General features: G+C 45.7%; 1 protein-coding gene across 1 annotated transcript in view; it reads right to left on the bottom strand.

Moving 5' to 3' along the window:
* Positions 1-13188, bottom strand: part of DNAH9 (dynein axonemal heavy chain 9) — a 1479259-nt gene that overhangs the window by 892292 nt on the left and 573779 nt on the right. The window contains exon 37 of the mRNA XM_085616775.1: positions 2032-2205. Within this exon, the coding sequence (XP_085472901.1) occupies positions 2032-2205 (174 nt within the window). The remainder of the gene's footprint in view (positions 1-2031; positions 2206-13188) is intronic.

Genomic DNA, 13188 nt, shown 5'->3' with positions numbered 1-13188 from the left:
GGTCTTAATTTTGTCTCTACCTCCTATTTACGCTGCCCTCGTGAATAGGAGGCAGCGTCAAAATCAATGGGTGTTGCGGTGGAACGCCCACCACAACACCCACTGCAAGCCCCTTTCACGCTAAACACAGAGTGAAAGGGGGCCTTATTCACAAGGCAGCGTTAAGCCACTTTAAGTGGCTTAACGCTGCCTTGTGAATAAGGCGAGGCCCCTATCGCCACCACAACGTCACTGAAAGTGACATTGTGGTGGTGATAGGGGCTTGTGACTATGCCCCAGTGAGTCTTGGAGAGTCCCCCTCCAATTTGATATTGTGCAAGGGCCCAGGGATAGGGTCCTAAGGGCCATAATTGGCCTAGCGCCCCCCTTCCTTGTTCTAATATTTCAGCCCTGGCAGATGGGTCGCGGGGGCCTCGATGAGGCTCAGGGAGGGAGGTTTTGTGCCCCCCTCCTCTTTGTTATTCAGCATATTCGAGAGTCCTGCGGAGTTGCTGCTTTTTTAAAAAAATATATCTTTTGACACCTACCATTCCCTACCAAGGCCTCAGGGGACAGGGTATCTCTATACTGCACCCTTATATATTTTTTTAAATAAAACTATGGACATGGCACGAAGTCCATGAGTCCTATAATGACTTCCAGCAACATTTTTCCTCATGCTACAGAGAGCTAATCAGAGTGCTCGCTCATGCAGAAGCCTGACTCACGTGGGAGTGAATTAGCCCTGGGTTAAAACAACATCCCCCAAAAGGCCTAAGGGGGAAGGGTATCTCTACCCTACACCCTTATATTTAAAAAAAAATTAAACTCAGGACATAGCACTAAGTCCATGAGTCCTGTAATGGCTGCCTGCAACATTTTTACTCATGTTACAGAGAGCTAATCAGAGCGCTCGCTCCTGCAGGAGCCTGACTCACATGAATGGGATTTGGCCCTGGATTAAAACACGCCCCTTAGGCTAATCAGAATGCTCTATGTTTTTTTAATTGGACTCATTGGACTCTCAGGAGAGTCCCTCCAACCCAACAGTCTGAATATGCAAATATTGTGGATCCTTAGTTTTTCAAACACTAATAAACGGGTTTACACCAAATGACAAAAAGCACTCTTTCTGGACCAAGACCTAGCTTCCTAACACATTTGGTGGAATTAAATTCAGCAGTTTCTGCAATATTGCTTTCTAAAAATGTCTATGGAAAATGCACGGGATTTTGCGTTTTGGGACTCCCCCCTTTTTCTCAGCCCCCGCTTGATGGATCACCCCAAAATTTTCCATGGGTAAATTCGACACAAAGGAGCACTTTTTCGAAAGTTTTGTGAATAGTCGTCCAACAGCACCAAAGTTACTAGTAAAGCAAAAAGGCATTTCCTATGGAAACACTAACCTAACTAACAACTTCCTTGGGCACATTCTTGCATGCAGAAACAGAATGAAGGAAAGCTTTCTAGGAGAACTTATGGAAACCTGCATCCTGGAAAACTTTAGGGAATTCCAAAAGTTGGAAATATGCACCCATGAAAGGTCGGACACCTGCTGGTGCTGATTTCTGATCTCATTTGGGATTGAGACACTGGGAGTGAAAGGACAACACATAATATCTTAAACCAGCCTCTCTCACGTAAGTTATCAGCATAGCCATACCATGTTCGAAACCATTTACTTTTCAATTCCCTTCTCTCAAATTCTACCAATAGTGCATCCGGCGGCAGTTCAAGAGTTAATGGAGGCTTCAGCGTTGACGACCTTGTTCCTCTTGGAGTTGGATAGATCCCAGCAATTCATTTGGCCGCCGACAGGTCCTCGAATGATAATGACTTTCCATCACCCCCAATCTGTTTTATCTACAGCAGTGTAATCGAGCCAATCCTGCCAATGGCCTTCAAAGGAACATTGTGTTAATATTAAAGCCTCACCCCTATTAACACGCCTCGGCGTTCTCATTCCGAATATTAATGAACATTAGCTCACTGAGCTGTGGGAAAATTAAGTATTCTTTTATTTTAATTATAAAGCAATTGACTTTCACAAACCTGTAGCGGCATATCTGGATCAAATTCAAATTTGGGAATGAGCTTGGACCAGGGCTCAAACTTCTTTGTTTCCGGGTCAAGGTAGTAGTCAAAGACGGTGCCTTGGGAGGGAAACTTGATGGTCTTAAATTCTGTCACCCACCATTTGCTGAACTCCACTCTGTAGTCGACGAGCTGCAAGACGAATACAATGTGTAAATGTGGAATATATTAAGGCGGTGGATGTCAAAAATATTAAAACGCTGTAGCTCGTATATAGTTTTATTACAGGATCGTATATGTAAATTACACAAGATCGTATATGTAATTTATACAAACAGTTTTCATTTGCTTTTCACTATATGCTGTACAACTGATCACGGATACAACAGGATTTATAAATAGGTTTTATAATAATAAAACATATATGAGATCATTTTAGTGTTCGAGACCACATTGTATTGTAGATGTAAATCTAGGATGGGCTGATGTTATGTGAGTTAGTGTTTCACAGTGATGATCCGATTACAATGATTTACAGAGGTCCAAACAAACAGATGTGTAAAATAAATGAGAAATGCCGAGCCTTCCATAAAGGGCCAGTAATGCCCATTTGAGGTAGCGGTGACCTCTACCAAACTCACTGCCTTGGGGACTGAGGCTTATTAAGTCACCAGAACCGCTCAATGACTCGAATATGGTAAGAGTGAACACGGTGACTTATCCGATGTTTTTCCTCCATGTTATTCACATAGCACTTAAAGCCTCTAGGGGTATCAAAGTGATGTAATGATCAATCATAATACTGCCCAACTCACAAGCACTCATGTCGTCTTTAGATGGAATGTTGCATGGCTTTGGGAGGATTTCCTGTGACCAGGGAACTTCCGCTAACAGCACTCCTTTTTAGGTCTCGCCTGACCCATCGCATGCGCTGGTCTGGCGAGACTTTTAGTGAGGGCTCAAAAAATGCTACCATGGCCAGCCTAGAGCTACCGTGCATGTGCGCGCGCTTAGGAGCAGAGGCACCATATGGCTAACCTCATCATGCTCATTAAGCGCCCGCGATCACTTTCACTTTTGCCCGCGATCACTTTCGTGGCACCCCTTTGATGTTCTCGTTCAAAGAACATCAAACATCAAAGAACATGTTGTTGTGTTTATGCTTTGCTGCGCCCGTTTGACTTACAATGTGCTTTCTCTTTCCGCAAACTCGATGTTTGTGTTCCTTTATTTTGATATGCTTTTGGTATTACTGTCACACACACAACCACAACCACACACACAACAACAACCACACACAACCACAACCACACACAACCACTCACACAACCACACACAGCCACACACCCACAACCACAACCATACACACGACCACACATACAACCACACACACACACAACCACACACACACAACCACAACCACACACATACACACAACCACACACACACAACCACACCCACAACCACACACACACAACAACCACACAACCACACAACCACACACACAACCACACACACACAACCACACACACAACCCCACACTCAACCCCACACACAACCACATGCACAACCACACAACCACACCCACAACCACACACACACACAACCACACACACAAAACCACACACACAACCACACACACACACAAAACCACACACACACAACCACACACAACCACACAAACAACCACACACAACTAGACACAACCACACACACAACCACACACACAACCACACACACAAACACAAACACACACACACAACCACACACACGACCACACACACACACAACCACACATACACACACACAACCACACACACACACACACAACCACACATACACACACACAACCACACACACAACCACAACCACACACAACCACACATCCACACACACACCCACAACCACACCCGCACCCACAACCGCACCCACACACAACCACAACTACACACAACCACAACCACACACACAACCACACACACAACCTCAACCACACACACAACCACATGCACACAACCACACACACACACAACCACACACACACACACACACACACACACAACCACACACAACCACACACACACAACCACACACACAACCACACATACAACCACACACACAACCACACACACAACCACACACACACATAACCACACACACAGTGACCCACACAACCACACACACAACCACACATACAACCACACACACAAACAACCACACACACACATAACCACACACACACATCCACAACCACACACACACAACCACACCCACAACTGCACCCTCATCCACAACCGCACCCTCACCCACAACCGCACCCACACCCACAACCACACACACAACCACACACACACACAACCACACACACACAGCCACACACACACACACACAACCACACACACACAACCACACACACACACACAACCACAAACACAACTACACCAAGCATTGGCATAGCCAATAGGTCTCACCTTTGGAACCTTATAAGTGTTTAGCCACGCAACAGTTGATGTGGTTGTACCAAGGATATTGTGCTGCATAACTAAATACTTAAAAGGTCCCAAAAGCGAGACCTACTGGCTATGCCAATGCTTGTTCTTCTACTGATGTGTACTCCCTGGTTTACTCCACTAGGACCACATTGCAAGAAACATTTGTCTTGGATGAATCTGTCTGCTGGGGCAGACCTGTGTTCTCTGGTGACTTTCCAACACAGTCTGGGCGCTGATTCCTTAGCAACTCCCATAACTACATCTGCGCCACATAAATCGCCACGAAAGGTAACGGGCATTCTCCAATGCCATGTAATGGACTCCATAAAGTCCAAGATCCTAAAAACGTTTAACTGGTTGGATTGCAAAGATCGGCCAAATTTAGAATGTGTGTCTAATCAAAATGTTAAAGACATCTGAGGTGACAATAATTTGACATTTACTTCTGTTGATCTACGAGAAAGGCGTGTCTTTTGAAAACTGGAATTTCGCACCCAATACTAGGAAGCTAGATAGTCTGTGCAGAAAGAAGCAATAAATTCAACCAGTTGCATTTTAATTCAGAGGAGAAGAAAAGTGAAGTTTTGTTGTATATTGTTTGCCTGCCTCTCACTTGGACACTGCTCCTGTCCAAACAGCACAACGCAGGATCAACATTCAGCTGCTGCCATGGCCAATGTCTAAAGAGGGTTTTAGAAGCTGGACCTGCTAGTTCATACCTAGGCAGGCTATGTCCTCACTGCAAAATCCCCTCTACAATTAGACTCCAAATGGATTAGAAATCAGAACCTGAAAAGTGAATGCTCGTTCCCTCCAGCTACTGCACCTCCTAACACATCAATTCACGCACTGCACAAGGCTACTTTGAAGCTTTACATCCCTTTTAGGGTGGTGACTGCCACATTTTTTATAAAGAAATTCCGAGCTGCCCCTCATGTTTTGTGGGACTTTCATGTCCGCAGGGATGAACAGAATCGAGGACTCTTTTGCTGACTTCGTCTGTATTATTCATAAATTATTTTTGAACTTGCAGCTTTTGTACACACTCAAAGATATTACTGAAAGCGAGTACTAAATTCCAAGGCGTTGAATAGCAGTTGGAGCTGCACAAGAGAGGCGTGCAGTATAAGTGGTACATTGGGGGTTTCATGAGCGCATGGTTACCCGTGCAGTCTTTCTCTGTAGAAAGAAAAAGCCTGAGGCCCTTGCAGGACTGACCTAGTGGTAGGCCTTTGGCTGGTTACAATTCTTTGATGAAGGGCTAGGTGGGCATTTTCCTTTGGAAGATCAGAGGGGAGTGGCGGAATGGTAATTCACTGCTTTAGGTGAAGGGCCAGGTGGGCCTTTTCTTCTTGAAGATCTGAGGGCAGGGGCATGGTGGAAATTGTGTTCCTCTACTTCGTGTGAAGGGGCAGGTGGACATTTTCTTCTTGAAGATCTGAGGGCAGGGGCGTGGTGGAAATTGTGTTTCTCTACTTCGTGTAAAGGGGCAGGTGTACCTTTTCTTTTGAAAGATCTCAGGGGGTGGTGGAAATGGTTGTCTCTCCTTCTGCATTTTTTTATGGATTTAGACACATAGGTGGTGATAATACCTGTGTGACTTCATCTATTAGGCACACTACCTTGAATTGCATGTCTGCATGATGGGCTCCAACTGCAAGGGTGGTCCACTGACCTCATCGTAGTAAGAGATAACATGTAGTTAAGCAGTACATTGTTATAGTTGATGGTAAAGTGCACTAATGGACACTTCAGCAGGTAATAGAAAACATACCTGCTATGATGTAGGCACTGCCTAATGATGCTTCCTTGGAAAAGTGTATCTTTTTAAAATATCTCTGCCTCTAGCTTGGATATTTCACAGACAAAATATTGCAAAGCCAACAGTATCCATTAACGATAATGGTTAATAGGTGCTACAAGGTGGAGAAAAATGTAATTAAGTGATTTATAAATAAATAAGTAGTATAATGTTTGCAGTTGTAATTATAATTATTGTTTTTATGAGATAAAGGGCTGAACTTCCAAGAAATTTAGCTTAATAGGCAAAAAATATGGATCAATGACTCAAACTCTTGCTGTTGACAAGGTCTGGGAGAAATTTAAATTAAACTTGTGTTATTCACATAATTTTGGGAATATCTTCTTATGCTTGCTACATGAGATTCCTGAAATTACGCCATTATACCACTTAGCGTAATAATTTGCCATTCGCAGGAAAAAGTTAACGTGAATAGTGCAATTCGAATGCAAGAGAACAACAGAATATGAGCTGCTGTTTGTGCTGTTTTTATTTAAATGTATCCGTATGCCACACATAGACGTGAGGATGTATTTCACTCTAAAATAGAGTGTGAAATGACGGATTTGCCTTACATGTAATTAGGCATAATTCTGCTGTAATTTTGCATACCTATGCAAAAGCAAATTATGGAAATTTTGGGCACCTTTTTTGCTGACGTCTCCTACGATATGCAGCTGACAAGTTCAGTGAAGCTAGCTTAGTCTAACGTCCTTCTAACTACAGTCAATTGAGTGCCATAGTACCAGTGCTTAATTTGAGCCGGAGCTTTCCGGTGCTAAGCACCGGCACTTAATTAGTTTACGGTGCTTGGCACCGGCACCTAATTGTCAACACCATACTTAAAACAGTCCACCACATGGTGGCGCTGCTCATCTAATTTAGAGCTGAGCAGGACAACGATAGTTTAGGAATACAATATACATTAAAATTGCTAATACCTGCCTCCCCAGCCATTCCTTTAGCTTTGGAGACGTGGAATAATCTGAACTGTCGCATTTACATGCGAGAGAGATGGTTAATAGCTGGTTTGGCAGAGATGACAAGGGCGATGGGTGGTGGAAGCTGCAGTGCCCCCCTGGTCAGAGCCCTGGCACTTAATATTTTACAAATTAAGCACTGAGTAGCACCTGTAAATTTGCAACACTTAATTACACTACGTGCATTGTATGAAGGTCAATATATATAAACACATTTCTATTGTCGTAATTGTTATGAAAGAACAAGTTGTGAATAAAGCAGCAAATGATGCCTAGAGCAGCCCAATGAAGTATCAGAAGAAACCTTAAACAAACCTCTAAGCTGGATCTATAATTTCATAGAGAGCCTGAAAACAGACCTCTGTCTATAGAAGACAGGTGCAGAGCAGAGCAGTGGAAATAACTGAATAAAAGATAGTGTTTTATGCAGGAATGCAGGCCAGTGAGGTACCAGGTCAGAAGCGTAACACAGGCCCCTGAAGCCCTTCCGGTGTAGAGGGGCCTCCAACCCTTTAGGGAGCCCCCACTTCTTCAGGGGATGCCAATTAAGCCCAAGGCCAATGAATATCTGTAACATAAGGGAGGCTCAGGAGTCTATCATCACATTTTGCAGGGGACCCCCGGCATTTTGAGGTACGACACTGCAACAATTGGCCAAGCCTCGCGTGTTCCAGATCTATGCCATGGTTCTTGGCTATTTCATCTCCAATGCAGATTTGGCCTGATTCAAGGATAGGAAATAGGAACCCAAGTTCAATATGTGGGAATTTAATCAGTGTAGAACAGGGAATACCTTTAAACTCCACAACAAAGATCTAGCAAGAGCCACAGGTGCAGCTGAGATTCACAAAGCCAGACTGCTTGAGATATATATACACTGAATTTTCTTTTTAGATCTAAGATTTAATAGGATAGTTGTTAAACAGGTCTATTCTCTAATATACTCGGAGAGGCTTTTCTATCTGCCACTTTCAACCACTGCTTTTCTTTGGAAAACACATCCTGGCTTACCCACAGTACTATTTCTCTCTAACCTCATACCATTGGCTGTTAATGTCTATTTCTCCATCTCAGATAGTTTTTGCACTTAACTGGATGCAGAACTATTTTATAAGAACAGATCTCAATGTCAACTTCTTAGGTTTTGTGCTCTCTACTTTCAGTATCAGTGAAAGGATATCGGAAACACAAACCTCGTGTGGACAGAATACCGTGTAAAAATTTCGAGGACAAGAATATTGAGAAGAGTGCAAATAGGTAATAAATTGACTATTCTTAACTTCAGATCTGCGTACCTTGAAGATACGTATATCGTCATGGTACATATATGTGGAGTTGTATATTGTAAAACTTTACTTACCCAGAGAAAAGGACATACACAATATTTTTGTCCTCGATATTTTTGACACGATATTCTGTCCCATGATATTTGTGTTTCCGCAAAAAAAATTGCAGAGTTTTATATAACGCAAACTTGACCCGAAGGTATCAGAGTGCTTTACACGTGCAACAGTTGCGTTACTGACGGACACATTAATTTTTGATGGGCATGAGGAGATAAAGTGGTTTGCCCAGAATCACAAGACGTTGAGCGTCCCTGCCGAAACTCAAACCCAGTTTCTTAGCTTCGAGGTCAACCGCACTAGCCATAAGGCCACATCCTCTCCAGGCCTCTTTTGCCCAAATACACTGCTTTCACGTTCCACAATCATGTTCCTCATCTTGGCTTTCTTCAGCCCCTACTTCTTTCCAATGCGTCTTATTTTTCCTCACTCCTACCACTTATTCCTGCTCTATCCCTCTTTCCCTAGTGTTTGCTACTCATTCCCCTAGCCCGCAGCTCCCTCCCGTTCCTCTCTGTTGTCCTCCCTCTTTTCTATGTGACTCAATCTTCCCTCTTCCTGTCACCCCCACTCATTCCTCTTTCCCGTGCCACCCACTTGTCTCTGTGTTCTCTCCTTATTACCATACAAGGCTATCTTTATTGCAGGCTCCCTTGCCTTCACCACACTTTTTCGTGTCTATGTCACATGATGTTCCGGAGGCAAAGGGACCTTCATGATAGTGCTTCCTTTCTTTGTGTATGATAAAAAAATAAAGGAGAACTATAAAGAAGGCTCATTACCCACCTGACCTTTTTTTTTTTTTTTTTTTGCATATTTATATAGCGCGAACTCGACCCGAAGGTATTGGAGCGCTTTACATAGCACCGTATTTACATTACACATTCAGGCACGGGGAGATTAAGTGATTTGCCCAGAATCACAGGATGTGGACGTTAAACCCAGACCTACTGGCTTTGCCAATGCTTCTTCGCTCAGGTGCCCTAAGGGTTTGGAATTCCACGCGCCCAGTTACTAATCCGTTTGTTTTTCCATGTCCGTGGGAGGTTCTGTTTGGGGCCCAGCATGTAAACCCCTTCAGTGCAAGGGTTTCCAGCTCTACGTGCGCTTCCGCCCCCGTGTGGCCGCACCCTGTCAGTTGCAGGCCTGCAATCCCCGAACATTACTAAACCATGAGAAATTCCTGCGCCATCGGCATCACCGACGTCCAGACCCTCTTCCAGAAATATTTCACATTAGGATACACTGCCGCTTCGTCGAGATGTCGCTTTTTATTTCTCATAACAGATCACCAAGCAGTAACATATTACATTGAAAATAATATGCACGTAGTGATCACAGGGAAAACGATTTAAACTTTCCTCGGTGGCACATTTACACCTACCGCAGCAGTACAGTACAACTAAACCCTCACAATGAAGGGCCGTGAAATCTTAACAAATTAGTAACTTAAATTGATGGGTTCAATTTAATGCATTCACAGGAGCCCAGCCGGACGGACAGAGGTTGCGCTGCGCCATTCCGCCTGGATTTGAAATCTTTTCGAGTGCTCGGCTCTAATTGGAAAATAGGATGCGAGCGCAGCGGGCGGCAGTGGGAGGCCGCGCGGCCTGACATTTCCTTGGGAAAAGGTCGCGGTTCAGGGCTGCGCTAGGAATACCAATATAAACAGGTGCTGTGTTTGATCATTTGCCGAGCACCTTCTGCTTATTTGCTTTCTTCTGTAATTGCAGCATTTCCCCGAGCCAGGACGGATGCGCGCAGGGCATGCAGCAGACCGGCCTTAGCACGTGGCAGAAGGAGGCGGATGCCCAGACCCCTGGTGTACCGCAAAACGATGGGCCCCAGGCAGAATATGAAGGGGAGACGCTGAGTCTTCTTATCTCACATATATTCATTGGTTGTGGGCTAAATGGGGGCCCCCTGAAGGGCTGGGGGCCTCCTGCGCAGCAGGGGTCTGCCTTACGCCCCTGGCTCAGACCACTAGAGGTGTGCAAACTCATCGCTATGAAGGTGCAGTGGAAGGATGTGGATGATCTAAAGGCGTCCTTGAATTATTTTTAATGCAAAGTTATCCATTTTATACAACAACGGGATAATTATTTAGCATTCCACTTGTAAACAATTGTGTGTGTGTGTGTGCGCGGGCATGTGCAGGGTTAATTCCAACAACGGCGTTATAAACGGAGACGACGCTATCCACTGACATAAGCTCCTCACTGCTCCACCTACCCAGCCTGCTTCTGTGCCCACGTGTCTTGGCTCTCATTGCCTACACTCCCTTCCCCCTTTAACAGTCCAGAATCTACCTTGCCTCACTCAACCTAAGTCCCAGGTTTGTGCGACCACCCGACCTCTGCATACTGCCCACGGGGCCATGTCTATGCCAGGCTCTCCTGTACCCTCACTATGCTTTGGTGCAGCTGCTACCAAAACCCTGTGGATACCCACACAGAGCTCACAGAGCAACTTCATGTTCAGAATAAATTGGTAGGTCTGGGCTTACAGCGCGACTGCTTACAAGACCTACTATTATCAGTTCTTCAATAAATACAGTCAGTGGGCTTTGGGTCTGCCAATGGCAGTATTCTCGTTCACCTGCTGCTACTGGCTGTTGACTGCAGACATGCCAACCCTCCCGATTCAGGCGGGAGACTACCGATTTCAAGGCTAGTCTCCCGACTCCCGATTCCTGCAAGCAATAACCCGATTCCTCGAGGTTTCAGCAGAGAGGGCTTGGTATTGTGTAACGTGCTAATTCTTCCAGCAATAGTAAGAGTGGCGATGCAGGGGCTCTAGAAGGGGTTAAAAACCAACAAAGCCTCATTCACATGCAAATGGTCTTTTAAAGACCTGCGAAGTACTGGGGTGCGGCTGTGTGTGCCCGGGAAGCTATTTCAGCCCTGGCTGACACACAAAGGGGGGGCGGGGGTGCATGCACTGCCAGCAACCTGCCAGGTCAGTGCACAACACTTGCATCACCCTCTCTGCCTGCCATTGCGCTCCATGCTTCTGAAAGGTAAGAAAAAAACGAACGTGCATTTGCATTTCAAATGTCCGATCTATCGTGTCCGGTGCTGAATAAGGACACGACACGAAGAACAGTTAGACGGAGCTTTATTACTTCACTCTTACTCGTTCCAGGTCCCTACTCTAACTGCCCGCTTCCTTCCATCGCTCCTCCTCTTCCCCTCATTCCTGAACTCCTCCCACCCGACTACTAGACTGCTCACGACATTACATCTCCCCCCTTGTTAACAAAGTTTGTTTCATTTGTTCATAATTCTTCAATCAACCGCTTGGGCCTTTGAAGGTCTCTTCTCGGTCGCAGGGACATGCCGCCCGACATGGTCTCATCATTGGCAGGGATGTCCTGTGTTCCATCTCGGTGAACCTGATCGGGTCTTTCACTTCGTTCGGTCTCAACAGCTGTGGACCCTGGTGTGAGGGTCTCTTTCATGAGAGGAGTACATTTTTGAAAATGAGACACATTTCGGGTGATGCGTCTGTTCTCAGATTCAGCAGTCAGCATGGTGCCTTTCTGGCGAGTTATTGTGAGTGGTTCCGCTCGGAATCGACAATCAGTCTTCTTGTTTTGTTCTTGCTTGACCACAACACAGTCTCCTTCCTGAAGAGAGAGAGATCTGGCTCTCCTTCTACCATCCGCATAGGATTTCATCCTCATTTTTCCATCATAATCAGCAGCCACCACCTCTTGGTGAACACGAACTGGTGACACTGGTCTTAGGGCACCTTCCCATGTCGGTATCCGTGTCCGAATGGGACGCCCCAACATGAGCGTAGCTGGGCACTTGCCTGTGGTGGCATGCGGCGTCGTCCGATAGGCTCTCAACACTTCATTAAGAGCTGTTTGCAGGTCCTTCTTGGCCACGGTGGCTTGTTGGAAAGTCTTTTTGATCGTAGCCATGAACCTCTCGACAGTGCCATTAGCTTGAGGCCACAGGGGCGTGATTTTGCGATGCTGGAAGTTCATGTGCTTCGCAAAGGCACTAAATTCCTGTCCGTTAAATGGCGGGCCATTGTCCGTTTTCAGTTCCTTGGGGACACCCCAGGCCGCAAAGACTTCATCCAGAACTGCAATGGTGGCAGAGGCACTGGTGGACGGCACAAACTGGGCGATGGGAAATCTGGAGTATTCGTCCATTATCACAAGAACATACTTGCCGGATTGCAGTGGTCCGTAGAAGTCCATGGCTAATTCATGCCATACCCCTTGCGGCAGCGGGGTCATCTGCAGCGGGGCTGGCGGATCACCATGACTAACTAGTTGGCACTGGGGACAGTCTCGCAATGTGAGCTCCACCATTTGGTCGAGAAGTGGGAACCACACACGCTCTCTGAGAGCCCTTTTCGTCGCGACCACTCCCCGGTGGCCCTCATGCGCAAGATTGATGACGCCTTGCCGTAATTGACTCGGGATGACAATCCTCTGATCTCTTAACAACAGACCATCTGTGGTGACCGACAATTCCTCGCTCACATGTCTAAAGGCCTGCATCTCTTGACGTATTTGCTGGTCGCTTTCTTCCTCTGGTCCG

Source organism: Triturus cristatus, chromosome 7 (assembly GCF_964204655.1).
Source record: "Triturus cristatus chromosome 7, aTriCri1.1, whole genome shotgun sequence".
Taxonomy (NCBI): domain Eukaryota; kingdom Metazoa; phylum Chordata; class Amphibia; order Caudata; family Salamandridae; genus Triturus; species Triturus cristatus.
Note: the sequence above shows the minus strand (reverse complement) of the source record. Positions and strands in the feature narration are given on the sequence as shown.